General features: G+C 57.2%; 6 protein-coding genes across 6 annotated transcripts; 3 read left to right on the top strand and 3 right to left on the bottom strand.

Moving 5' to 3' along the window:
* Nucleotides 1-882: 882 nt before the first annotated feature.
* HRG_06526 (ABC transporter domain-containing protein) lies at nt 883-5,856 on the top strand (the record flags this gene model as incomplete). The annotated part of the gene is made up of 8 exons (XM_044864997.1): nt 883-1,197; nt 1,291-1,926; nt 2,010-2,149; nt 2,207-3,704; nt 3,747-3,912; nt 3,966-5,206; nt 5,275-5,373; nt 5,455-5,856. 8 exons carry the CDS (start codon nt 883-885, stop codon nt 5,854-5,856), a joined length of 4,497 nt encoding a protein of 1,498 aa, XP_044719937.1.
* Nucleotides 5,857-6,500: 644 nt separating this feature from the next.
* Nucleotides 6,501-8,061, bottom strand: HRG_06525 (autophagy protein apg6 domain-containing protein; the record flags this gene model as incomplete). Its single annotated transcript, XM_044864996.1, has 2 exons — nt 6,501-7,888; nt 7,977-8,061. 2 exons carry the CDS (start codon nt 8,059-8,061, stop codon nt 6,501-6,503), a joined length of 1,473 nt encoding a protein of 490 aa, XP_044719936.1.
* Nucleotides 8,062-8,526: 465 nt separating this feature from the next.
* HRG_06524 (centromere protein scm3 domain-containing protein) lies at nt 8,527-11,322 on the top strand (the record flags this gene model as incomplete). The annotated part of the gene is made up of 1 exon (XM_044864995.1): nt 8,527-11,322. One exon carries the CDS (start codon nt 8,527-8,529, stop codon nt 11,320-11,322), a length of 2,796 nt encoding a protein of 931 aa, XP_044719935.1.
* Nucleotides 11,323-11,954: 632 nt separating this feature from the next.
* On the bottom strand, nt 11,955-13,304 carry HRG_06523 (kinase; the record flags this gene model as incomplete). Its single annotated transcript, XM_044864994.1, has 7 exons — nt 11,955-12,071; nt 12,127-12,208; nt 12,254-12,546; nt 12,641-12,835; nt 12,902-13,080; nt 13,134-13,175; nt 13,232-13,304. The coding sequence occupies 7 exons, from the start codon at nt 13,302-13,304 to the stop codon at nt 11,955-11,957; spliced, it is 981 nt and encodes a 326-aa protein (XP_044719934.1).
* Nucleotides 13,305-15,107: 1,803 nt separating this feature from the next.
* HRG_06522 (uncharacterized protein) lies at nt 15,108-15,696 on the bottom strand (the record flags this gene model as incomplete). Its single annotated transcript, XM_044864993.1, has 3 exons — nt 15,108-15,163; nt 15,225-15,348; nt 15,412-15,696. The coding sequence occupies 3 exons, from the start codon at nt 15,694-15,696 to the stop codon at nt 15,108-15,110; spliced, it is 465 nt and encodes a 154-aa protein (XP_044719933.1).
* Nucleotides 15,697-16,355: 659 nt separating this feature from the next.
* Nucleotides 16,356-17,842, top strand: HRG_06521 (vacuolar sorting and autophagy-related subunit; the record flags this gene model as incomplete). Its single annotated transcript, XM_044864992.1, has 3 exons — nt 16,356-16,932; nt 16,998-17,744; nt 17,805-17,842. 3 exons carry the CDS (start codon nt 16,356-16,358, stop codon nt 17,840-17,842), a joined length of 1,362 nt encoding a protein of 453 aa, XP_044719932.1.
* Nucleotides 17,843-22,860: the final 5,018 nt, after the last annotated feature.

Raw genomic sequence — 22,860 nt, 5'->3', positions numbered from 1 at the left:
CAAGAGCACCTTGGCTGATGGGTGGCTCGCTGGCATCAAGCAAAGCGTGAACTGATGAGTAGAGCTGCTGCTGCCTAGCAGTCGGCGCTGGACCCGCCTGCCTACCTTGGCTAGTGAGGCGGGTGGCAGGCCTTGCAGGGCCGGCGGTCGGAAACGAGGTGGAGGAGGACGGCCCATGATGAATGTCTCAATTGTGCAGATGGCCCGTAGCACAAGCCATCGCTCCGCACGGCAAACGAAGCTTGAACCCAGTCCTTGGTTAACATTTGTTTACGCAGGGAGGCTCCGAGTGGCCCTTGGGCTCCGGCGTCAGGGGCCCGTAGGGACCTACAAAGGTGACTGATTATTATTAGCACACGTTCTTCTCGCGAGTTGCGGCCGTCCGGCACTAGCCGTGATTGGCACACTGGAGCCTCCAAAAGACGCCAAAATGTTCAAGGCTAGGCCTACCAAGAACTGCATGTACATGTGTAGTACAGTACGCGCCTTGGCGTCCTTCTTCCACTCACTCACCGGATGACTCCATCGGCCTCCGCCTGTTAGGTAGGCAGGCAAACAGTCCTTGCAGGGAACTACATGTACGCACATACATAAGAAATGGGCATGGTGCGTCCGGCAGACTTGGCTTCGCTCACTTTTCTCCCCTTCTCCGCCCCTTCTATACCTGTGTCTGCGTAGTGGTAGGTAAGTAGAAGTATTGTGTGTACTGTGTAGGAGAAAGCGCCGTCTGGCTGGCCGGTTCCTGTCTCTCCCACGCCGAGTGGCCTTGGATTTGGTTCATTTGAGCGGCCAAAAGCAACCGCCAGGGATAAGCGGCGGAGAGAGAACTGCAAAACTGTCCATGATTTGCCTCTCCCAACTGGAACAGCGAGTCGGGAAACCATGATGGACAACAGCACGCTCCTGCCGCTGTCCGCCGCTGCGCTGGGCATTACCTGCCTCGCCACAGTCCCGGGCGCCCTTGCCATCCTGACTCAAATCCGCAACCGCACTCCCAAAGACAACTTCTACCAGGACGAAGACGGCACGAGCACGCCCGAGGCGCTCGCTGCCTTCTCCAACAAGGCGCCCAAGACCGCCATTGTTGTCTTGTCCATACTCGGCTTCGCCTCCCTCACCGCTGTCTCCATATTGACCACCGTTGACTCGAGCCATCACGGGCTGTTCCTCGAAACCTGGCTGGCCACTGCCTCGTGGGTAAGTCGGAACAATCTGCTTTGCGGCAATCCCCTCCCTGTTTCCGATGCCTGACCGCCGGCGTCTTTGGACCTCGTTGACGACGGCTTGTAGGCCGCTGTGCTGCTGCAAGCCATCTTCCTCGCGGCCCATCATTCCCCCGTCCAGGTCCACGACCTCGGTCTCTGGGCCCTTCTCTCATGCCTCATCACCCTTCCAGCTACGGTTCTCCAGGCACTCCGTGTTGGTCACGAGCGCATCTCTCTGACTCTCCGCATCGTCAATATTTGCGCAACTACCCTTCTCCTCATCGCTTGCATCTCGATCCCCCGCCGTCCCCATGTCTTTCACAAAGGCCGGCAGGTCGATGCTGAGTGGACCGTCTCGGCCATCAACAGGTACACGTGGAGTTGGGCTGGCGCGCTCCTCAAAGTTGCCTGTAAGAAAGGGGACCTTGATGAGAAAGATATACCCCGACCCGACCACTTTATTCGGGCCGAAAACCTCGTCTCGGCGTGGACAAAGGCGAGCCATCATGGCAGTCTCCTGCGGTCAGTCCTCCGAGCTTACGGCCGCCGTCTCGCCCTCCAGTGGGCCATAATCGTGGGACGATGTATTCTGGGCATTGGTCCCTTCTGGGCCATGTTGCGGCTGGTCCAGTTGCTCGAGAAAAGGGGTTCGGTTGAATTGCCAGCTATGGAGCCCTGGATCCTTGTGATCTTCATGGGAGCTTGCATCTTGGCTGATCAGGCAAGTACTCGCTTACACTCATTCGTTTAGGCACTTCGGTATCGTCATCACTACATAGAAAGCCCTTCTGACCTGAGCTGCAGTGGATGGATGGCTGGGTCATCTGGTACGCCATCACCAGGTTGTGCATACCCGCTCGAGGCCAGCTCTCGGCCCTTATCTTCGAAAAGTCCCTGCGGCGCAAAAACGTACGGGCTGCCGAAAAGAGGCAGGACGACAACAAGCCAGTTAAAGATGGCAATGAAGACAATGGGAAGCCCGAGGATGCCACCTCGACTAGTCCTGAGGATTCCAACGTCACCAAGTCTCGTCAGGCAGTCGTCAACCTCGTGGGCGTCGATTCCAAACACGTTGCCGATTTCCTCGTGATTCAATACTACATCATCAACAGCGCCGTTAAGCTTGTCATTTATTCCGCCTTCCTTGTCCAGCTGATAGGCTGGGTGCCGTTTGGGGCTGGCATCCTCGCCTGGGCGCTCGTCCTCCCTGTCAACGCGTGGCTTTCCAAAATCTACATGAGGGCAGAGGACACCCTCATGAAGACTCGCGACAGGAAATTGGCCGTCGTCAACGAAGCTTTACTGGGGATGCGCCAGATCAAGTTTTCTGCGCTCGAGAAACAGTGGGAGGACAAGATCACCAAGATGCGTGAGACAGAAATCGGGGACATTAGGCGAGTCTTTGCTGCGGACTCGGTCCTATTCTTCTGCTGGATAGCGAGCCCCATTCTCCTGGCTGCGGCATCGCTAGCCGTCTACGCCTCCGTCCACGGCGCTCTGTCTCCCTCTGTCGCTTTTGTCAGTGTCGGTATTTTCAAGAGCTTAGAGGTCTCACTGTCGGCTATCCCGGAGTGCCTTGCGAGCGGACTGGATACCCTCATCTCGATCCGTAGAATCGAGACCTATCTGAACGGCCCAGAGATAGAAAAAACGCTATCGGAGGGCACTGGCGTTGCCTTTGTGGATGCTACAGTTGCCTGGCCTGTTGACGAGGAGGTACCGGACGAAGATCGGTTCATTCTGAGCAACGTGAACCTGTCATTCCCTGCTGGAGAGTTGTCCGTCATCTCTGGTAAGACGGGCACCGGCAAAAGCCTGCTCCTGAGTGCGCTTCTCGGTGAAGCCGACCTGTTGCAGGGAACAATCCTCATGCCCTCGACTACACCACCTCTGGAACGGAACGACGATATGGCTCATCCTGGCAACTGGATTCTCCTTGGCTCTGTGGCCTACGTTGGGCAGAACCCCTGGCTCGAAAGCGCCTCGTTTCGCGACAACATCCTGTTTGGGCTGCCCTTCTTGGAGGATAGGTACAACAAGGTCCTTCGAGTTTGTGCTCTCAAGAGAGACCTGGCAATCTTGACAGATGGCGACCAGACCGAGCTAGGCGCCAACGGAGTCAACCTCAGTGGTGGTCAGAAATGGCGTGTAACCCTGGCCCGCGCCATTTATTCTCGGGCAGAGATACTCATCATGGACGACATCTTCAGCGCCGTCGATGCTCATGTTGGCCGTCAAATCTTCGAAATGTGTGTGACAGGCGACGTGTGCAAAGGCAGGACCAGAATCCTCGTCACTCATCACGTCGCCCTGGTCCAGTCCGAGGCCAAATATCTCGTCGAGTTGGGAGAGGGCACGGTGTCGCATCACGGTCTCACGTCGGACCTTGCCGATGACGGCACTCTGCAGACCATCAAGCTCCACGAGCAACCCCGGAAGGAGATTGATGTAGAAGAGACCACGGACAATTGGGAGGCTGGACGATCCGAAGAGACGTCGGTATTGGAACTTGCTGATGGCGGAAATGACGTTAATGCTCAGCCTACGGTTTCGTCCAAGGGGGCCAAGCAGTTCGTGGCAGAAGAAACCCACGAGAAAGGCATGGTGAAAAGACACGTCTACGCAACATACATGAAGAGCAGCGGCGGCTTTTTTTTCTGGATCGTGTGTGCGGTTCTCTATGTCACCTTCGAGGCCGGTAACTTGGGTAGGACGAAGATAACCGTACCTCCAGTAGGAATTCTCGCTGACCCTCTTCAGGACGTAACTGGTGGCTGCGAAAATGGACCGACGAACCTCGCGAGCAACATGCCTCAACCAGCCCGGCCCATGAGCACGGCATGGCTTACGGTCTATCTTTGCAGCACAGCACGCAGCACGCCGCTTCGCATGCGCACCCAGCCGAAGCCGCCCACAAGCCTCTGTCCTTTTATCTATCCGTCTATGTCGCCTTGGCGGCCGGAAGCGCCATCATCGGAACATTTCGCTTCTTGTGGTCGTTTGTCATGAGCCTCCAGGCCAGCAGAGCGCTGTTCAAGAGAATACTATTCACCGTAATGCGGACCAAACTCCGATGGATTGACACGGTTCCGGTCGGGCGTATCCTCAACCGACTGACGGCCGACTTTGAAGTTATCGACAACCGCATCACCATAGACTTGGGTTTTCTCTTCTGGCGACTGCTGGGCCTTCTCGGTGTTTGCGTCGCTGCACTGCTCGTTTCCATATATATCCTTCCCTTGGCTGTCATCCTTATATTGATATCCGGCGTTGTCGGAAAAAGATTCTTGGATGGGGCGAGACCGGTCAAACGCCTTGAAAGCACTGCCAAGTCGCCTGTTTTCGAACTGTTCAACGCGGCGCTCGCCGGCGTGCCGCTGCTCCGAGCGTATCAGAAGACACATGTTTATGTCGAACGCATGTATGGCCTCCTCGATGTCTGGGATTCCCTCAGCGTATATGTCTGGACGCTGAATCGGTGGCTTGGCTTCCGCATGGCGCTCCTTGGCACCCTCTTCACTACACTTGTCGGTGCCATCGTGGTCGGCTCCTCCTTTGTGGATGCGGCCATGGCAGGCTTTACCCTGTCATTCGCCCTCGACTTTTCTGGAAACATGCTCATGGCGATTCGAGGGTATGCGTCTTTGGAGCTGGACATGAATGCAGCTGAGCGCGTGATTGAATATACCGCGTTGGACACGGAAGATCTCGCCGGTGAAGAGCCTCCTGCTGCCTGGCCAACTTCAGGGCAGATAGAAGTCAAAGACCTGGTGGCTGGTTACGCGGATGATCTGCCACCAATACTCAAGGGCATCTCGTTCAAGATCCTCAATAACGAGAGGATCGGGGTCATTGGGCGAACCGGAGCCGGCAAGTCATCTCTAACGCTGGCTCTTTTCCGATTCATTGAGGCCCGATCGGGAACAGTCTTTATTGATGGACTGGACATCTCCAAGATCAATCTTCACAGCTTGCGATCCCGCCTGGCCATCATCCCCCAGGTAGGCTAAAGATGCTCACATCTTCCAGCAGTCTGTCTTGGTTTTGGACTCTGACAGCTCTACTTTAGGATCCCGTTCTCTTCTCTGGTACAATTCGGAGCAATTTGGATCCGTTCAACGACCACACTGACGAGGAGCTGCGTGATTGCCTTGCTCGAGTGCACCTGGTCGATTCTGAGCCTCCCACCCCTGCCAATGAGCCTGCGTCTACGGTAGATTCTGCAGCGGGCTCGACTCTGGTCTCCAAGAACCTCAACATCTTCCGCGATCTCTACAGTGGTATCTCGGAATCGGGCGGAAACTTGTCTCAGGGCCAACGCCAGCTTCTGTGCATTGCCCGGGCAATCGTCTCACGCCCCAAAATCATGGTGCTCGATGAGGCCACGTCTGCCGTTGACATGTCCACGGATACGCTCATCCAACGCAGTATCCGCGAGGAGTTTGTCGACAGCACCCTCATGGTCATTGCACATCGCCTCAGTACCATTGCCGATTTTGATCGCATTCTCGTCCTTAGTGATGGCAGCGTGGCCGAATTTGGTACGCCTCGTGAGCTGTGGGACAAAGAGAGTGGCGTGTTCAGGGCCATGTGCGAGCACAGTGGGGAAAAGGAAAAGCTGAGAGAGGTCATTGTCGGCAACCGAGAATGAGATGGCCATGCGAAAGTGGGCTGTGGATATGAGAGCATAGAACAGTGTTGACATCGATGGCATACAGGAGGGCCTTGGCAGCTGTATACACTGAGACGGTGTTTGAATCAAGACCGTCGTGAAAAATGGCAGCGGCTTTTGATCCAATCGATGAGGTGACGAATGACGACTGAGAAACAGTGCAGTGAGCGCTGGCCGTTGGCAAGGGGACGAAACGGCAGCGTCAGATTAGACAGGGTCAGCCGGGGAAAGGCTTTGCAAGTTTGCCTGCTTCAGATGTCATGAGAGTGTCATGCTTCCGCGCTGTAGATGTAAGCTACGAGTCAAACTGGTGCCAAGATGAACCGAATTTGGGCAGTGAGCAGCTCTGGGTCGACTTGGGAACGTCCCCAGTCGCCTCCGAGACTCCATTTAGCCGGTTGTCTCTGCGTGTGCTGGCTTTCCGCGATGATGCTATTAGGTACAGGCAGATCGAAGCATGCTTCCCTTAATGTTGAATCACACCGGTCGTCGTCTTGGACGCCTTGCCGTCTAAAGCACCCAACGCCCGTTGTATGCCAAAACTCCCATCTCCTGCTTCTCCCAATACGCCTCGCTGTGCCCGTGCTCCTCTCGTCACGGTGAAAAAGTCATGTGTGATGCACTCAGGAGGCGGCGCCTCTGGCATTGGAACTCACGTTGCTGGCGTGGGCCAAGAGAAACTTGCAGCACGTCAGCGTGAGCTTGCAGGCCTTTGTCCAGCCGTCGTCTTGCGCGATGCCCAGCTTGATGCTCACGTCGCCAATCTTGTCGCCGTCGATGCGGTACGGCAAGCTCAGCGTGTTGCCCGTCGGCTCCGTCTGCTTCTGGACAAAGACGCCCAGCTGGCGCACGAGCTCGAGAAAGGCCACCATTGCGTTGTCGAATTTGCGGTGCATAAACGTCAGGCCCAGGGGCATGTCGCCGGAGCTGTAGAGCTCCAGCACGTGTTTCTTTGGCGGGGGCTGCGTCGCGCGGGCCCCGAGGCGGCTGGAGGCCGGGCTGGAGGCGTCGTAGCGGACTATCTTGGACGTGCTGCCCATCGGCTGGGGGTCGTGGCCCTGAAACCGGTAGTTGAGCTTCTCGGCTACCGTGACGAGGAGCAGCAGTGCGTGTCCCCAGGCGGCGTTGATCTCTGGCCAATCGACGGGCTTGTTCGAAAGCCTCCCCAAGCGAAGGCCATTAATGGTGGCAAAGTTTCCGTCGTGACTGATGCAGAATGTGTCGTTGTACACGTTGGACCGCTGCAGCTTTTCGAGCAGCTGCGAGTCGTGGCTGTACTTTGCGTTGACGCTATCCCGCTCAGCCTGGAATTCGGCCATCTTGGTGGCAAACGCGTTCCTCTCGCGCCAAAACGCCTCCTCTTCCTTGTCTAGTTGTTTGGACTCCTCCTCGAGAGCCAGGATCTCTTGGTCCAGGGCATCCTTGTCCTTTTCGAGCTTCTTGAGCTCCTCCATGGCAGCTGCCTTGTCCCTTTCTGCCTTTTTGAGCGCCTCTTGCTGGGCTTTGATGTCGTTTTGGCTGGGCTGTTCGGCTTGCGTTTGGCGCAGATGCTTGACGTAGGCGTCTCTCTCCTTGGAGGCGACGTCGAGCTTCCTCTGAAGCCCTTCGACGAGCAGCTCGGTGCAGTCAACGCAGACGGGGTGGTCGATGTCTGACCTTGCCGAGAGGACCTCGAAGAGCCTATTCATCCTCTCCATCTCGTCGGCCTTGGGCGCTTGCGTCGCGGCGGCGGAAGCCCTGCTTGAGCTGGAGCGCCGAAGGCGGGTGGGCGTGACGGGCGCTTCCTTGAGCTGGGCCTGCTGCTGCTGATGCGGATGGCCGACCTGGGATTCGGTCAGGTAGATAAAGGACATGGCCGAGTCGCGTGGCTGGCCCCCATGGTGTCTCTTGAAGGACGGGGGCCCTGCGTTCTGAGACACCTTGTCGTACAGCGCTCGTCGTGCCTGGTCTTGCGACTGAGCGGCCTGGGACCGAGGCTGGGGCGACCGCTTGGATTTCGGCGGGGACGATGCTGCCGACGACGAGGCTGTGGGAGAGCACGTGGCGTTAGATGTTGACCTTCGTCACGCGAGAGGCGGGAGTGGGAGTGGGAGACGCACAAATCAACAGGTCATACGCCGCCGGGTTTAGATTCTCGAGTGAGCCGTCGAGCCTCAAGGGCTGGCGACACTTTTGGCAGTACATTTCGGCCCTGGGGCGTGTTTGCTGTGGAGGATGGCATGAAAGCCGGTGGCAGAAGCGAGCGTGTCGGCGAGGCAAGGGGATGAGGCAGGTGAGAGGGCGGGAGGGCGGACTGGGCCGAGGGTGGTCAAAGGAGACGATGATGGCGATTCGCGATGACAATTCGATGAATGAATGACCTGGGAGGTACGTTGGTACTTTCCAGCTTTGAGGTTGACGTCGCTGGTCTCTCTGTCTTTACTAGTGGGGCGCGGGGCCGTTATCTGCTGCCCTGCACGCACTGTCCCAAGCCTGATAAAGCTCCCGTCGCGAAAACCACTTTACGCGCCGCCACGCGCAACTCTCATCCGTTGCTCCCTCAACCAACCGCCCGAAGCCGACGCAATCGCACCCCCGACGAGCACTTGCAAGTTCCCTTGCGCACCGAATGCGCCTTGCAGCCGCTTCCATCCCTCGTCTCCCCCAGATATGGAGCCCCCAGCCAAGCGGCGCCGACACGGCAAGTCGCCGCTGGACGCCGACGCCGACGACGATGAGCTTTGCTTCGAACCTGTCGAGCTTTCGGCCAAGCGAGACCCTGGATACAGGCTTTCGCTCCAGCGAGCCTACGCCGACAACCGCTTCCAGGCCACCATGGCCCACATCTTTGAGAAATACAATCGCGACTTTGATGGCATTGGCGACGAAATCGACATGGTCTCGGGTGAGATTGTTGTCGACAATGGCCATTTGCAGAATATGCGCGACGAGGGCGATGTCGGCACTAGTGAGCAAGGGAGCGACGAGGACCAAGGAATCTTGTTGCATCATCTCCTGGACGACGACGATGACGACGAGGGCTACCTGTTCCCGCGCGCAGCCGAACCGTTGGAGACACCGGCTCGCAACGACGAACAAGACGACGAGGATGATGACATTATGTACGGCCGCAAACCCGTCCGGCAATCACAGTCCTTGGTGCCCGTCCCAAGACCTCAACCGTCGGGCCGGAGCCTCCCGTCTCCCAGCCTGCTTAGCGGCCTCTGCGGCGCCGGAACCCTGGATTTCGGGGACCCCTTTGCATTCGGTGCATCTCCCCTGGCCTTTGGTGTCTCGCCTCTCGCCGGCTCGCCGTGGTCTCTTACGAACGGGCTCCCCGGTTCTCTGTGGGAGCCCCCGAGCATATCCCCGAGAGCGCCACGACTGCTCCCCTCGCCGGGAGAGCGCTACAATTTCCCCGCCCAAGACTGCGGCAGCTCCATCTGGGCACCCAACTATCGCTTCAAGGAAGACGATCGAGACCGTCCGCCAGCTCAACTAGAATTCGGGTCGATGCGGCCGCGGCCGAGGACGAGGACCAGGCCCATGAAGAGTATTTACCCTTCCGCAGCTCCAACGGCGGCCGTGGATGAGGAAGTTGACGAAGACGTTATTCTGACGGGCAAGAGTTCTGCGCACCACCAACCACCCGGACAAATCATGGCTACGAGTACACAAGACGACACTGACAGCGTGTTCATCTCCCAAACTACGCCGACAAGAGAACCAGCTGCCGAGGGAGGAAAACAATCCAGGACCTCCGACCAAGAGGCGTCTCAAACTAGCTCCAAAAGGGCCCGGAAACGCCTCTCAGGAATCTCTGGGACAAAGAAGAAGAAGAAAAGGAAGGATCAATCACAGTCTCGCAATGCACCCGTCGAGGCCCCGTCGAGGCCCCAGCGTCCAGACGACGTCTCGGTGGTCCTCACAGAGGCGCGAGACGGACGTGGATCCGAAATGACTGGCAACACTCTGCGGCCGGCGAGAAAGCAAGACGAGCAGCGGCATTTACAAGAGGCATCGCGCAGTGCGGCACGGAAACAGGGGCCGTCGCGGCAGCGCATCGCGGTGGAGATTGCTCCGATGGATCGGCCGCAGCGCGATGAGTACGAGGAAGTCGACGATGCGGTCGACGAGATTGCTGACTCGGCAGACGAGGAGCTTGGGCCCGCGGGCCGCTCGCCCCAAATCGATGGCAGGGGCACGACCGAGCCAGAGCGCCTGGTGGAAGCCGTCTCGGTCTGCGGAAATGAGCCCGTGTCGCAAAATGTCGGCGGTGCCTGTGAAAAGGCACCCGAGCGTGACCGGAAAGAGTTCGGTGAGCCACACAAGGCCGTGAGCTCCGCGTTTTGTCTGTCAGATGACGAGATGCCCATCTGGTCCGAGCCGAAGAAACCGCCCAAGGCAGCCAAGGACCGCAACAAGCCCGCGGTACCCATGACCTCGCCGGGACCACCAGACTCGGGCGTCGGAGACTCAGCCGCGGCCCCGAGCTCGACCCGGGTCGCCGGGTCGCCTAGTGCCCCCGGTGCTACTGCTACATCGCCAAGTTTGCCTCCGGCGTCAGGACGGTCTGAGAAACGTCGCAGGCCGAGAAAGTCGCAAGCCGCCGCCTTCGGCCACGACGCGTCTGCTGCGCCGCCGCCGACGCTTGAGCAGCCGCCATTGTCTGTGGCAAGTCACGGCGCGGCGGCCGACGGCAACGTTTCGGCGACGCTTGTGGAAGACAAATCGCGACGGCTGACGAGGGAGCTTCGGTGGCTTAGGAAGCTCAATGGGCCCGACATGGTCCCCGCGCACGCCCCGAGCTCGCCTACTGCCAAGGACCCTCCTCAATCCAGGCCGCCGAGACGCGCCGCGTCTGGATCCAGGCCCAGGGTTGAGGAGCCCGAGTCTGTCCATCAGCAACAAGACCAAGGCAGGCACGATGGCACGCCGTCTGAAGGCTTGGTGGAAGTCGACGAAGGCCCATGCTCCAACCCTGTCGCAGACACTCCCCGGAGCCCGCCCGCGCTCGCCCCCCTCCAAGAAAACACCCCCATGGCCTCGCCCGCAAAGCCAGCGCCGCAGACGCGCTCGCCACCGCCCGCGCCCCCCTCCAAGCCGCAGACCCCGCGCCACACGTCCATCAAGCCGACCAGAGCCCCCTCCTCGCGCCGCTCCATCCTCTCCCTCATATCCTCGGACCCCATGGACGATGACGACGACGCAGACGAGAGGGACCTGGACGAGCTGGGCCGCAGCCTCGGCGGCGCCCCATCCGTGTCGTTCCTCAGCTCCGGCGCGAGCCGCAAGATCTGGAAGTCGAGTGCGCGCACGACAGAGGTCTACCACACGCCCGTCAAGCGGCGGCCGACTGAAGTCTTGAGCCCGGGGAGCATCATCAAGACCCCCGGCGGCACGCTTCGCACGTGTGGCTTGGCCGGGTATCGGTGTGGGCGCGACTTTTGCTTCACCTGCTTATGAAGGGCAAGACGTACAAAATCGTGACCCAGGCAAGCCAGGTAATAGCCAAAAAAACAAGCCGCGCTTATTCTTCGATTATCTCCTGTATTGAAACGCTATCTCAGTCCATTCCTCCCCCAATGTCCATTCCGAGAGAGCAATGAAAAAAGCGATGCGGCAAAGTCAATGCGGGCGCACACACAGGGAACCATGAACCTCCTTCCACCCGCTCGTCGTTTCATTAACTCGTTCCTGGAACGTCTCCAACTACTGCCTCCCGTAGCTGGCTCATGGTTGCCCAGACCAACCCTAAGCTCGGAGTAGTTGCTTGGATCAGATCGGCAGAACAGAGGGAAGCCAAGCCCGGGTTGGCCACACGCGTCATGCCAAGGCTCCAACGCAAAGATAGACGGCTATCAATCGGGAAAGGTTCCCAACACCCGTATCCGACCCGAGCGGCCACGACGGGAGCATCTTTTCCGTGAAATTGCGATTGATTCCAATCTTCTAGCCAGCACGAATGTTCTATCCAGGCTGGAAGAAGTGACAGGCCAGCGAGATGATGCAGCTGGTTCAGGGTATCATGGAAAAGGGCCAAGGATGGTGTCGTAAGCCGGAGACGAACGATCGTCACAACCACGTGGCCTTGGTGTTCATGAAGACTTGTAGGCCGTTCCGTTCGGGCTCGCCAAGTTTTGCTTGAAAACTTCCGGGTCCCGGACGGGATCGAAGTAAGGATGAGCTTGCGCCTCTTTTGCGGTGAGTCGTTCCTACACGAGCGTCAGAGAGGCGGTCGGCTGGAGTTAAGTGTCGCAAGCTACAAACCTGATGATCATAACGCAGAAGCTTGTCGAGAAAGTCAATGGCTTCATTAGAGACAAATCGCTGGTTCTCAGACGTGACGAAGCTATGCCAGGGCTTCTTCTGGAAGCGCCCAAGGATATCATCGTACTGTGCGTCCAACTCAATCTCGTACTTGTCCAGGTAGTCGAAGAGGTCGTCTGTGCCGAGGACCTTTGCAATCTTGACCAGCTGATCCGAGTTGCTGTTGCCGTGGAAGAAAGGCTCCTTGCGAAAGATCATGGACGCGAACATGGCGCCCAAGCTCCACATGTCGAGGCTGTAGTCATACTCCTGGAAGTCTACCAGGAGTTCAGGACCCTTGAAGTACCGCGATGCCACGCGAACGTTGTACTCGGTGCCCGGGTGGTAGAACTCGGCCAGGCCCCAGTCAATAAGGCGCAACTAGTTTGAAGGCATCGACATCAGCAAGCGTGCGCCACAAAGGGGGATGAGCAAGACTTCCTGTCCCCGGATGGCGGTTTAGGAGAGAACAAACCTTTCGGTTCTCATGATCGATCATAACGTTATGAGGTTTTACGTCGCGATGCATAATGCCTTTGCTGTGGCAGAAGTCGAGAGCCTTGAGCAGCTCAAGGATGTAAAATCGAACATCGAGATCGTTGAACTTGGGATACAAGCTTCGGAAATCGGTGTTGTTGACGTACTCGAAGATGAGCGACGGCGTCTTGCTCTGCAGGTGAATGAAGGGATCAGCAAAGAGGACAATATGCTGGCTGGCGGCACGGGGGAGGCCGACCTGTGAATCCCTCACAACATCGAGCAAGGCGACGACGTTAGGGCCACCGGCCAAGTTCTGTAGAATCTTGATCTCTCGCTTGATCTTCTTCTTCTTAACAGGCTTGAGGACCTTGATGACGCATTTCTGATAGTTGACGACGTTGATACCCTCGAAGACCTCCGAGTACTTGCCGCGGCCTGGTGCCGTGGGTCAGTGGCGCGCGCAGCCTGGCGGACAGTGCTGCACATACCAATCTTGCGTACCACCTCGTAGTTCTCAAGGACGCCCCAGCCTACGATGCGAGTCAGCGGCGGCGAAGAGGGCAGCAGCAAGGATGCAGCGACCCACTGATGTTGACGCTGTCGTAGTCCCAATAGCTGCGGGGCATGCTCTGGTTCACGTCAGCATATACGCGCGCCATGCTGGGCTGGAGGCGGAAAGACGGCTTCGCAGACGACGATGGAGGCAACCGCGTGCGGCGGACGTGTGGTTTGGGCCCTGGGTCGGGGGCTGGCGATACAGGTTAGTGGTGGTGAGGGATGGATGCCAAAACCGAAGCCCAAGGTGGGATGTCTCTTCGCTGGCTGATCTTTGGGTGCCACGAGAGGGATGGATAAGTCCCACTTTTCCCACCAGCACCGGACGTGTGGTTGGCCGCAGCGCTTATCGCCCGCAGCCCTGTGCGCCGCGTGCGGGCATAAGTACCCGAGACCCTAGAGGGAGCGCCGTAACCCAGGTGCCAACACAAATCGTGCGCATGCCAAAAAGTAGACTTTTAGTAGACGGTACCTGTTCTGTATTGTACTCAAGAACGCTAGACGTTTTGCGCCGCCTTGTTGCTTGCATTAGCAGCCGAGGCGTCTTGTGGCAATGTTTTTGTGCTCATCATCTGTCTGGTACTATATACAACACAAAAGCGCAGTCTCGCCATTCCCCAGCACGAGCAGGACCGCCACGAGAGCGATGAAAAGTTGCCAGGCATCAACGCCCAATCCTGCCAATATCCGGCGAAGCACGCCATCACAGGCTCAGGCTCTCCAGCTTCCCCCAGGCTAAGCCCCATCTCTCTGCACTCATGTCTTTTCGTTCATTCTGTGCTGCTTTCCTCACGTGAGCCCATGTTCAGCAGTCCTCGACTTCAAGCGCAGATGGGAAAGCCAATGAGAAACGCGTGCCTCAGAGAGAAGATTATTTTACTCGCCATTTCGCCGTCGCGAGTCGTCCCCATCAGGTGAACCGATGGATCATACGTCTCCGACTTTGATCCGACTAAGGATGACGATACAAAGGTTTTCATCATGACAGCGTAAAGAAAAGCAGGCTCAAGCCCATGGTCAACTCACTTTTTCCAAGGCCAAGACTTTTCTTGCCGCGTTGTGGGCATACTCGCTGAAACAAGGACCGTTGTCGTCAACGTCGAGGCGTCGCCCGCGTGGAGGACGATTCAATGAGTTCGAACCGTGGTTCCAGTGCTCCCAAACATTTGGGTCTCAGTCGTATTCGAGCGTGTCCAGGCCCGGCTCCACCACATCCCAGGTTCGCTTTCTTAAATCCGGCTTTGGTTCGTGCCGAGACTTCATGGTGCCCCTTTTCTTCTTCCTCTTGGACACTCGAGTCGATGATGGCAGGCTTGATCCTTGGCGGAGAGGTTGGCTACTGTTTGCTTCATCGCTCAGCTCCTCGTGAGCATTCGTTGACCGAGAGTTCCGTCTCAGCGCTCGCTCCCGCTTTCGATGTAGCTCTCTGAGTTCTGACTGGCGGAACATCTCGATCTGCTCATCCGTCAAGGTGCGTTTGACGCCATCGTCGTAGTAGCCGAGATCATCTTCTGCCCGCTCATGAGCCTCAGCTTGTTCATGACTGTGCTGGAATTCTGCTGGGCTCTGAAAAGTTTGTTCAAAAGTGGCGATAGCCTCGGGAGAAAAGTGATTTTGGAAAAAGGCGGCCAATTCAGCCTGTTGTTTGTCAGATATATTGACTGTTCCACGTGGAGCGATTCAAAGAGCAGCGCACTGGAGAGACAGGAGGGCCCCCAGACGGCAGTTCCCAGATTGCCTCGGGTGCAGCTTCTGGTGCAGCTTCCATGTTTTGAGGGATACGGTATTGAGGGTGAGATGAGATGATGCTTGGTTCTGGCCGCGTGAAAATCAAGGTGGGTAAAATGGAGGGGGTACGTGACAGATGGCGCGAAGTCACGTGCCTGGCTTGAGCTATCGCCATCTCATCACTTTGCCTGAAGCAGCGCCAGGGCACTCTCAAAAGCGCGCACCACTTCCTCGTCTGAGTGTTGCGTCGAGGTCAGCATGGTGCATTCATGCTGTAGAGGAGCGCGGGTACGCACAGTGTTGTTGCTTCTGCGCAGCTTTCTCTTCCGACAGATTGACGAAGCGTTGTCTTGTCCGCAAGCGCTTCACGGCCCGCTCATCGTCGTGGGCCGACGCGGCCGACGCCCACGCTTGGAAATACTGTAGTAAAGATGTTGAGCGACTGGATCTCGCAACGAAACGGACACGATGGACAGAGATTACCTTGGAGAGATGCTCGGCTTCTTTGAGAGTCTCTCTCTCGTGGGCGTCTGCCTCTCGTAGAGCCTTCTCGTAGCGGGCCTCAAAGTCATCCCAGTCAAAGGGAGCAAGATGTCCCGGTGTGCTGGAAGTATCCGAATTGGGACTATGCTGGTCGTCCTGGGGCTCGGGGGTCTTGGTCTCCGTGTGCGTATGCTTGTCGGGTCCGTTACCTCCCTCTACCTTATCGCCGCCCTCATGCTGGGACGCCGGCGGTTCGCCGTTTTGAGAGGCGACTGGAGACGGCATGACTGAAGAGTAGGCTCGCTCGTAGGCTGTAGCTGTGAGCGGGGACAAGCAGCTGAACGGATAAGTAGCGTGATTGAGCCGAGATCCAGGTCGAGTCTAAGCTGATTCGCATGCGGGACGGAAGTCGCTTTGCTGGTAGGGCGGAGGCGCACGCGTCAATTGAGCTCGGACCAGTGTAGAGGCCAGGGATCAGAGCATCCCACAGCGCTTCCTGGCACACAGTTTTGACGTTGGTGCAGCGCCGAATCCGAGTTCTGCGAGAGTCCTGGTGGTGAAACAGGGAAAGAGTTCATGGTAGTGGAAGCTTTCGCAAGGTCGGTGGGGCCACCGCCGGAGGATTACTTTAGCGCTGGTGCCCCGACGCCACCACTGTAATCGCCGACTTCCAGGCCACCTCCAGGCCACCTCCAGGTCACCTCCAGGCTGCCAAACAAGCTGCATCCCGTGACCGACAACGGCATCCATCCATCGAACCATCATCTGCCTGGTCCAGTCTCAAGCGGACCATCTCTCCAGGGGCACATGGACGTCGCCTCGACTCACTCCCGCCGTCTTTACCAGATGCCCCTTTCCTGCGGCCCCCCGTCACGCTCCTCAACCACTTGTGGCACTCACGACGGCTCCCGCTGGCAACATCCAAATTCACTCACCTCTCCAGTATGGAGTGCGACATCTGCTTTCGGGGCTACGATGCCAAACGTCTGCCCTTTCTCTGTGCCGTGGACGCCCGCAACCAAATCTACCAAGGACGTATCAACACGCTGCAGCTTCTCTTTGAGAATGAGAAGCTGCAAAACGACGTGGACCATGTCCTGACCGACTCGACCAAGCCCACCAAGGACGCCTTGGACTTGGTTCTCGCACAGCAGCGTCTGGCAGAAGACCGGACAGACCAGATCCTCGCAGCGGCGGATAAACTCCGAGAGGAAATCCAGGCTGCCCGGGACGAGGTCAAGGCGAGAAAGTCGGCCCTCGCACGCCGCAAGTCGGACCTGGCCTCGGTTTCAGATGGGCTGCTGGAGCGCAGGGCGAGGCAGCAGCACGAGGTGGACAAGTCAACTCAGATGCTCCGCTTCCGATGGTCGCAAAGCGCCCAGGACTTGGCCCGCACTCGCGCTTTCCTGTGCAATGAAGCCGTCAGGCTGTACGGGCTGAAGCGTACCAAGAAGGGATCCACGGGGCGCTACGACTATCACATCGGCAGGGTCCCGGTGGTGGACTTGACAAGCATGGACAGTGCGTGGCTTTGCCTCTCCCATCTCAGATGCTTTGCGTGCCGTCTCTAACCTCAGCCCCTACAGTCCTCTCCCCCGAAGCCATCTCTACATCCCTGGCACATGTGGCGCACATTCTCATGCTCGTCTCTCATTACCTCGCCATCCGCCTCCCAGCAGAAATCACCCTCCCTCATCGCGATTTTCCCCAGCCAACCATCTTCAACCTGGCTGGCTCATATCAGCATGGGCCCGTCGCATTTCCCAATGGCTCCAACATAACGCCGTCCTTGCAAACCCATGATCCCGACTCCCACCACGTCCCCCGGCCCCGTCCTCTCTTTGTCGACAAACCATTGCCTCAGTTATCCAAGGAAGATCCCGCGACGTATTCCTTCTTCCTGGAAGGGGTAACCTTGTTAGCGTACGACATTGCCTGGCTCTGCAGCACCCAGGGCGTTTCTATTGGCGACAAGGGATCGTTCGAGGACATGTGTCACATGGGTCGAAACCTGTACAACCTGCTCCTCGGCGCACAGATGCAGGGCTACACTAATCTCTCTGTCAAGGCCGTCGGCAGGAGAGACTTGACGCAAGACGAAGCTGCCGACAACTGGATCGGTCGATACTCCCACGGCTCCATGTACTACTACCTCGGCGGCGTCGAAGGCACCGAATTTATCCGAAGGTTCAAGCTTCCCAGCCCCATGAAGCTTGCCGACCGGCTCAAGAAGAAGCTTCTCGGCGATGCCCATGCTGCCGACTGGGAGGTCCTCGACGATGACGCCTGGAGGGTGGATGAGGTTCCCAACGACGCGGGCGGAGGAGCAAAGGGCAAGTCTGGCGTTGTCGATGGGTCCAAGGATGGAGACGGCAAGGCAGCGCCACGAGCAGGGTCAAACGGCTGGACAAAAGTCAAACATAGAACGTGACATGAATGAAGAAGGCATTTCAAATGTGACAAGGCCCGAGCCTGTCTCTGATGGGGCCCGTTAGAGTCTGCGTTTTTGTGTACACACTTTGATTTTTGTTTTCTCCTGCTGTCTCTGCCTCGAATTGTCTGTCATACAAGAAAATCTAAGGTCCCGCTGGTGTTCGTCATCCTCTTCTCGTGCCGCCATCCAATTTCTGCCCCCCTCCCAAGGCTCCGCCATTTCACAAAGAAACCCCGAGGGCCATTTACATGCTCTTCCTTCATTTTCTCTTCGCTCTCGCTCATCACCGGAATGCAACCTGCTCTTCTGGCTCCTCCACCTCCCGCGCCCATCATCCCTCCCTGGTTTCCCAACGACCTCGTGTACATGCCACCTTTCATCCGGATTGGTAACTTGCATTGGGAATAGGACCCCGGTGGGCTGGCAGATGGCTGCGGGGCCGGTTAGCATCTCTTACCCTGCCAGCCCCCGAGGCCCCGTCGACGACGTTGCCTAGACATTTCAAACTGTTAGTGGTCTTGCTCGCATGTTTGCGTCAAAGGGTCGGGGAGAACGTGCCTTGCGTGCAGCCCGAGTTCGGGCAAAAGACGGGCAGGACTCATTCCCATTGGGAATGTGCCTCAAGACCGCCTCTTTCTCACTTCCCCCTTCCCCGTCCACCTTCCCCCCTTTCATCCCTTTCCTCCTCCCACTTTCTCCCCCTTCCTTCCCCTTCCCTTTCCCTTCCCTTTCTTCGTCTTGTGTTTGCTTTGTTTGTCTGTTTTTTTTTTGTTTTTGTCCTTTCGATGCTGCTCGGTGTGGATGAGCATTCGCTGCATCGCGTGCTGGGCCGAGCATTTTATGCTTTGACTCCGGCGGACATGTGAAGAGGCATTCGGTGTGCCTTTGTGGTGCTTTGAGTGCCGGTTATTTCGGCGTGCCAATCTTGTTTTCAAAGAAGGCTGTTTTTGCAAGGTCAAGGAGTTCATTTGCGCTCCAGGCAGAGACCTAGACTTCCCTCCCTCCCTCTCCTCCTTCTCCTCCTGGCGTGTTTTTTTTTAATTTTCTGCGTAGCAAAGTCGGAAGCACGAGGCTCTTGTGGTGTGTCCTCTGCTTCTCGCCTCTCCCAGGGCCGCACCCGATTCTTTTTTCGTGGCAGGGCTTGTTCCCTCTGCAGAGCGTATGTGTTGCTGCAGAGGCCTGGGATTTCGGCAATGAGTCGACCGCTCTGTCCGTACGCTTGGAGAGGCGAGAGCCTCGCACACGAGGGCGGCGGTTTGTGCCGCTTGCTGCGTGGAGGGAGGGAGGCCATGGCTGCTGAGGAGGAGTCTGCTGTTGTTGGTTTCTTTTTTGGTTGACGCAGACGGAGTCTCCAGAGCGCGGATGCGAGGTGACAAGTTGAGCATCTCGAGGCATGACGCAGACGCTGTTTGCATTTCGGCAACTATGCTTGCCCACGCCGTGATGCCTGCGCAAACCATGGCCTCGATGCCGAGAATGTCGACATCGTTTTGTTCGTGGTTGTTTTTTCCCATTCCTTTCCCTTTTCCTTCCCACTTCTTTCCCTTTTCCTTTCTCTCTTCTTTTTGAGAGAGCGAGTGAGTGCCGTGCTCCTTTTTTTCCGGCTTCCGAGTCTGTAGAAGTGTTGCCCGGTAAGCCTCGCACGAGCTTCACTGCTTTTTTCCTTCCTTGGGGGCCAGACAAGCATCTCGCGGCAGCCCAGATTCTCAGCCAGAGGTAGCAAAACTCATGATCGTGGTGAGTGTGAGTTTTGCTGATGTTTTCGGCAACTTTTTTGTGTGTGCCTTGAGCCTCCTTTTTTTCTTTTTTCTTTTCGAGGTGTGCTCAGCATTCTTTCTTGCTTTGGCTGTTGAACTGGCTGGTTGTTGTAGGTTTTGTCTTAAGCCGGGCATGAGTTGCCCATTTCCAGGCTTGTGTTGTCTGCCGCGAGGAGAAAAGGCCGAGGCGCTTCGTTTGAGGTGCGCTCTGTGCCGTTGAAGAGATTGGTCGCTTTGTTTTTTTCGTTTTCTTGCGGCCCGACTTCGTCTTCGTTTTTGTCGTCTTTAGTTTTCTTCTGACGGATTGTTTCTTGGGTCTTTTTTGGTTTCGCCCTTTGGTTCTTCGTTGTGCTTGTGATCGTGATGATAGTGTCCCTTTGGTGTGGGCGACCGAGGTTTCTTTTTACCTCCCCCCCCCCCTTTTTTTGTTTCCCATTTTCCATTCCAAATTTCCCATCCAACCTCCCATTTCCTCCCACTCTTTCCAATTCTTCCCATGTTTCCCACCTCTTTCTTTCCTTGCTGGCAGGAGCCAGATGAGGTCCTCTTGTGAAAAGATTGGAAGAGGCTCCTCATGTCTGGCTCCCTTCTCGGACAGCGTTCATCGGCAATCTCCGGCGGCTTTGATTGATTGCTCTTCGTAAGCCGTGCTCCCCAGATGCCAAGAACGTCTTCGATGTGAGTTGTCATCGTTGTTTCCGAGACGAACAAAAGTGTCTCCCGGTCCGTTGGTCCATGAACTTGTTGTTTGACGTGACGAGTGTCTTGATATGATGGCACTCGTCCGCAACGACCGGGTTCCACAAGTTGTTCTGGAGCCCTGGGCTTCGTCTTCAAGAAAGTTGCCGCAGGGCTCTCGTCGAGGCCAAGTACATCGATCTCGGCCCCGACTACCTCATCCCGTCTCGCTCGGCTGCCGGAAAACTGGTCTCTCCTTTTCTGGGTTTCGAAGAGTTTGCTGTTCTCGTGTCCCGACAGTCGAGCGATCGCGGTTTGTAGACGAGGGCGGGAGCAATGATGCTTTCCGCGCGCAGACGTAGCCTGTTTGCCCAGTTGTTCACCCTAAGAGTTTGAGGGTTTTTCAAAGGGCGAAAGTGACAAGGCTCACGATGTGCGATTGTGCATCAGCCAAGAGCAGCTCCGCATCTGAGCTACTCAAGGTCAGGCCTCGCTTCCTGGCGATTGACGCTCCTGGTCGTCTGAGGTTGTCAGACTTTTGCGACCCAGCGCGCTTGAATCGCTCAGTCTGCCGGCACAGGCGTCTCTGGGGAGCAGAGAGCCACCTGGGCACCGCGTCCTGGATGTCGGTATCTGATGAAAAGACCACCGCCCAACAGGCCTCCTTTGGAGGAGGTAGTCTGAATCCGATTTGCAGACCGGAGACACTGTCAGGCGGGCGACCAGTGAGCTGTGGCTCGTGGGACTAAGAGTAAAGGGTTTGTCCCGAGCCCGTGTTGAAGATTGAGCTCTGGTCGACCAACTTGATGAGTGAAATCGTTGGTGTCTTTTCTGGATGTAGGACGTCAGTGCTGGCAGTTTGCTGGCCAACTGAAGAGGTGAATGTACTGGCGAATTTGCGCCTGATGAACCTCGCATCCGGTGCTGGTAGCCCATGGATAGCTGCGGTATGAGCACAGCTGGCTGGAGAGCGCAGCATTCACCCTTGGCTGTTGTAGGAGCCATGAACCGAGAAGTCACCGTGCAATGTAATAGTCGAGGTGACGAGTCATCCAGAGGGGATGACGTTCTCGATGGGCGATGCCCACAGGCGAAGACTTTGGGCTACCGGCAAAGGGAGTAAGTGAAGCGCGTGGGCTCCCTTTGAAGAATCCCGGAGTCGCCTGTCTTGGAGGGTGAAGACGAGGCAGCGAGGTTCATCGATGGCACCTCAGGGCTCGGTCCACAGAAAATCGGCTGCAAAGCGTGAGGAGGCCAGCCGTACAGGTAGTAATGGCTGATGAGGCCCCCTCAGAAGTGGCGCGATGCTCTGGCCGTTTCTGTGATGATCGAATGATGTCCACCTCAGTTGGCATAGATTGTGAGGAATCTTGCCGCGCCATCCCTCCAGAATGATTCTGTGAGGGCTTCGAAAGAGGACAGCAGGATATAGCGGCTGTGCTGAGGCCTCCTCAGGAATGGCGCAATGCTCTGACAAGTTCTGGAGTCAGAGCACCGAGATGGACATTTCGAGACCCGAGGTCATCATTTCCGGTTTCTGGTGCTTCGAGAGGCGCAGCCGCCGCTGGACGCAACCGCTCCAGCTCTTTGAGAATGAGCTACGCGGTGTTCGACGGCCGTGTGGTTGGAACCCTAGAGAACGGTGGAAGGTGTGGGTTTTTCTTGCGGTTCCCGGACTCCAACCTCCAATGGGCGGGCTCTAAGGCCAGAGCAATTCTCTGGAGCCAACTGGCCTTTGAATCGATTTCGGCCCTGGCACGGCGTGTCGAAGGAGATCCAGCGGGAAGATTTTCGCCAGGCTCCTCAGATGAGAGGGCTGTTGATACGGCACTGGGGACCAAATATGTTAGCACATCCTGTCCTTGAGTGGTTTGGGCGAATATCAAACAAAGGAGCTCCTTACCTCGAAGCAAATCCGGAAACGTAGATACCATCTCTCAAGCGGGAAGATGCGTGTTCCCTAGTGAGAGCTGTTCCAGGGGGGCATGTGGTCCAGGATGCCTTGTCGTGATTTCGGAGCCAAAGAAAGAAAAGGCCCACCGGATCTGGCCGAGGACGCGAGATGATGTCGACTGAGGTCGAGGTCGTGGTCGTGGAGTGTGTGGTGAGATTGAGACCAACCGACCGCTCGTCGCCCAGGGGAAAAAGGAAAGTCGTAGGCTCGTAGCTGTGTCCGTCGAATGAGAAAGAAATGGACTCCGACAGCCTTTCCTCTTGACAAGTAATCCGAACCGAGATCCGTGGCATGGCATCCGTACAAGGTGTTCCAACATGTTGCTCGACCCCCAATTTCCTCCTCTTTCTCGAGAGGAAGCGACCTCCTGGTGAGGCTTGAGAGTCTGAGAGGGTGCCCGTCTCCGCCCCAGACTCCGAGACCGACCAGCAGTCTCTGACCACACCAAGGCGACCATCCTCCTCTCATTCGTCCCCCTTCGACGGCAGCCTACCTCGGAGGGCCGAGCCAGGAACGATCATGAGGGTCTAGGGCCCGTAGTTTGACGAGTCGGACCCCCGTCCACTGGCCCGGCTCTCCGTGGCATTCAAGTCCTGCAGGGTCTGCGCAGATCTAAGTTGGCGATC

This window comes from Hirsutella rhossiliensis (assembly GCF_020360975.1).
Source record: "Hirsutella rhossiliensis strain HR02 chromosome Unknown scaffold00006, whole genome shotgun sequence".
NCBI lineage: Eukaryota > Fungi > Ascomycota > Sordariomycetes > Hypocreales > Ophiocordycipitaceae > Hirsutella > Hirsutella rhossiliensis.
Note: the sequence above shows the minus strand (reverse complement) of the source record. Positions and strands in the feature narration are given on the sequence as shown.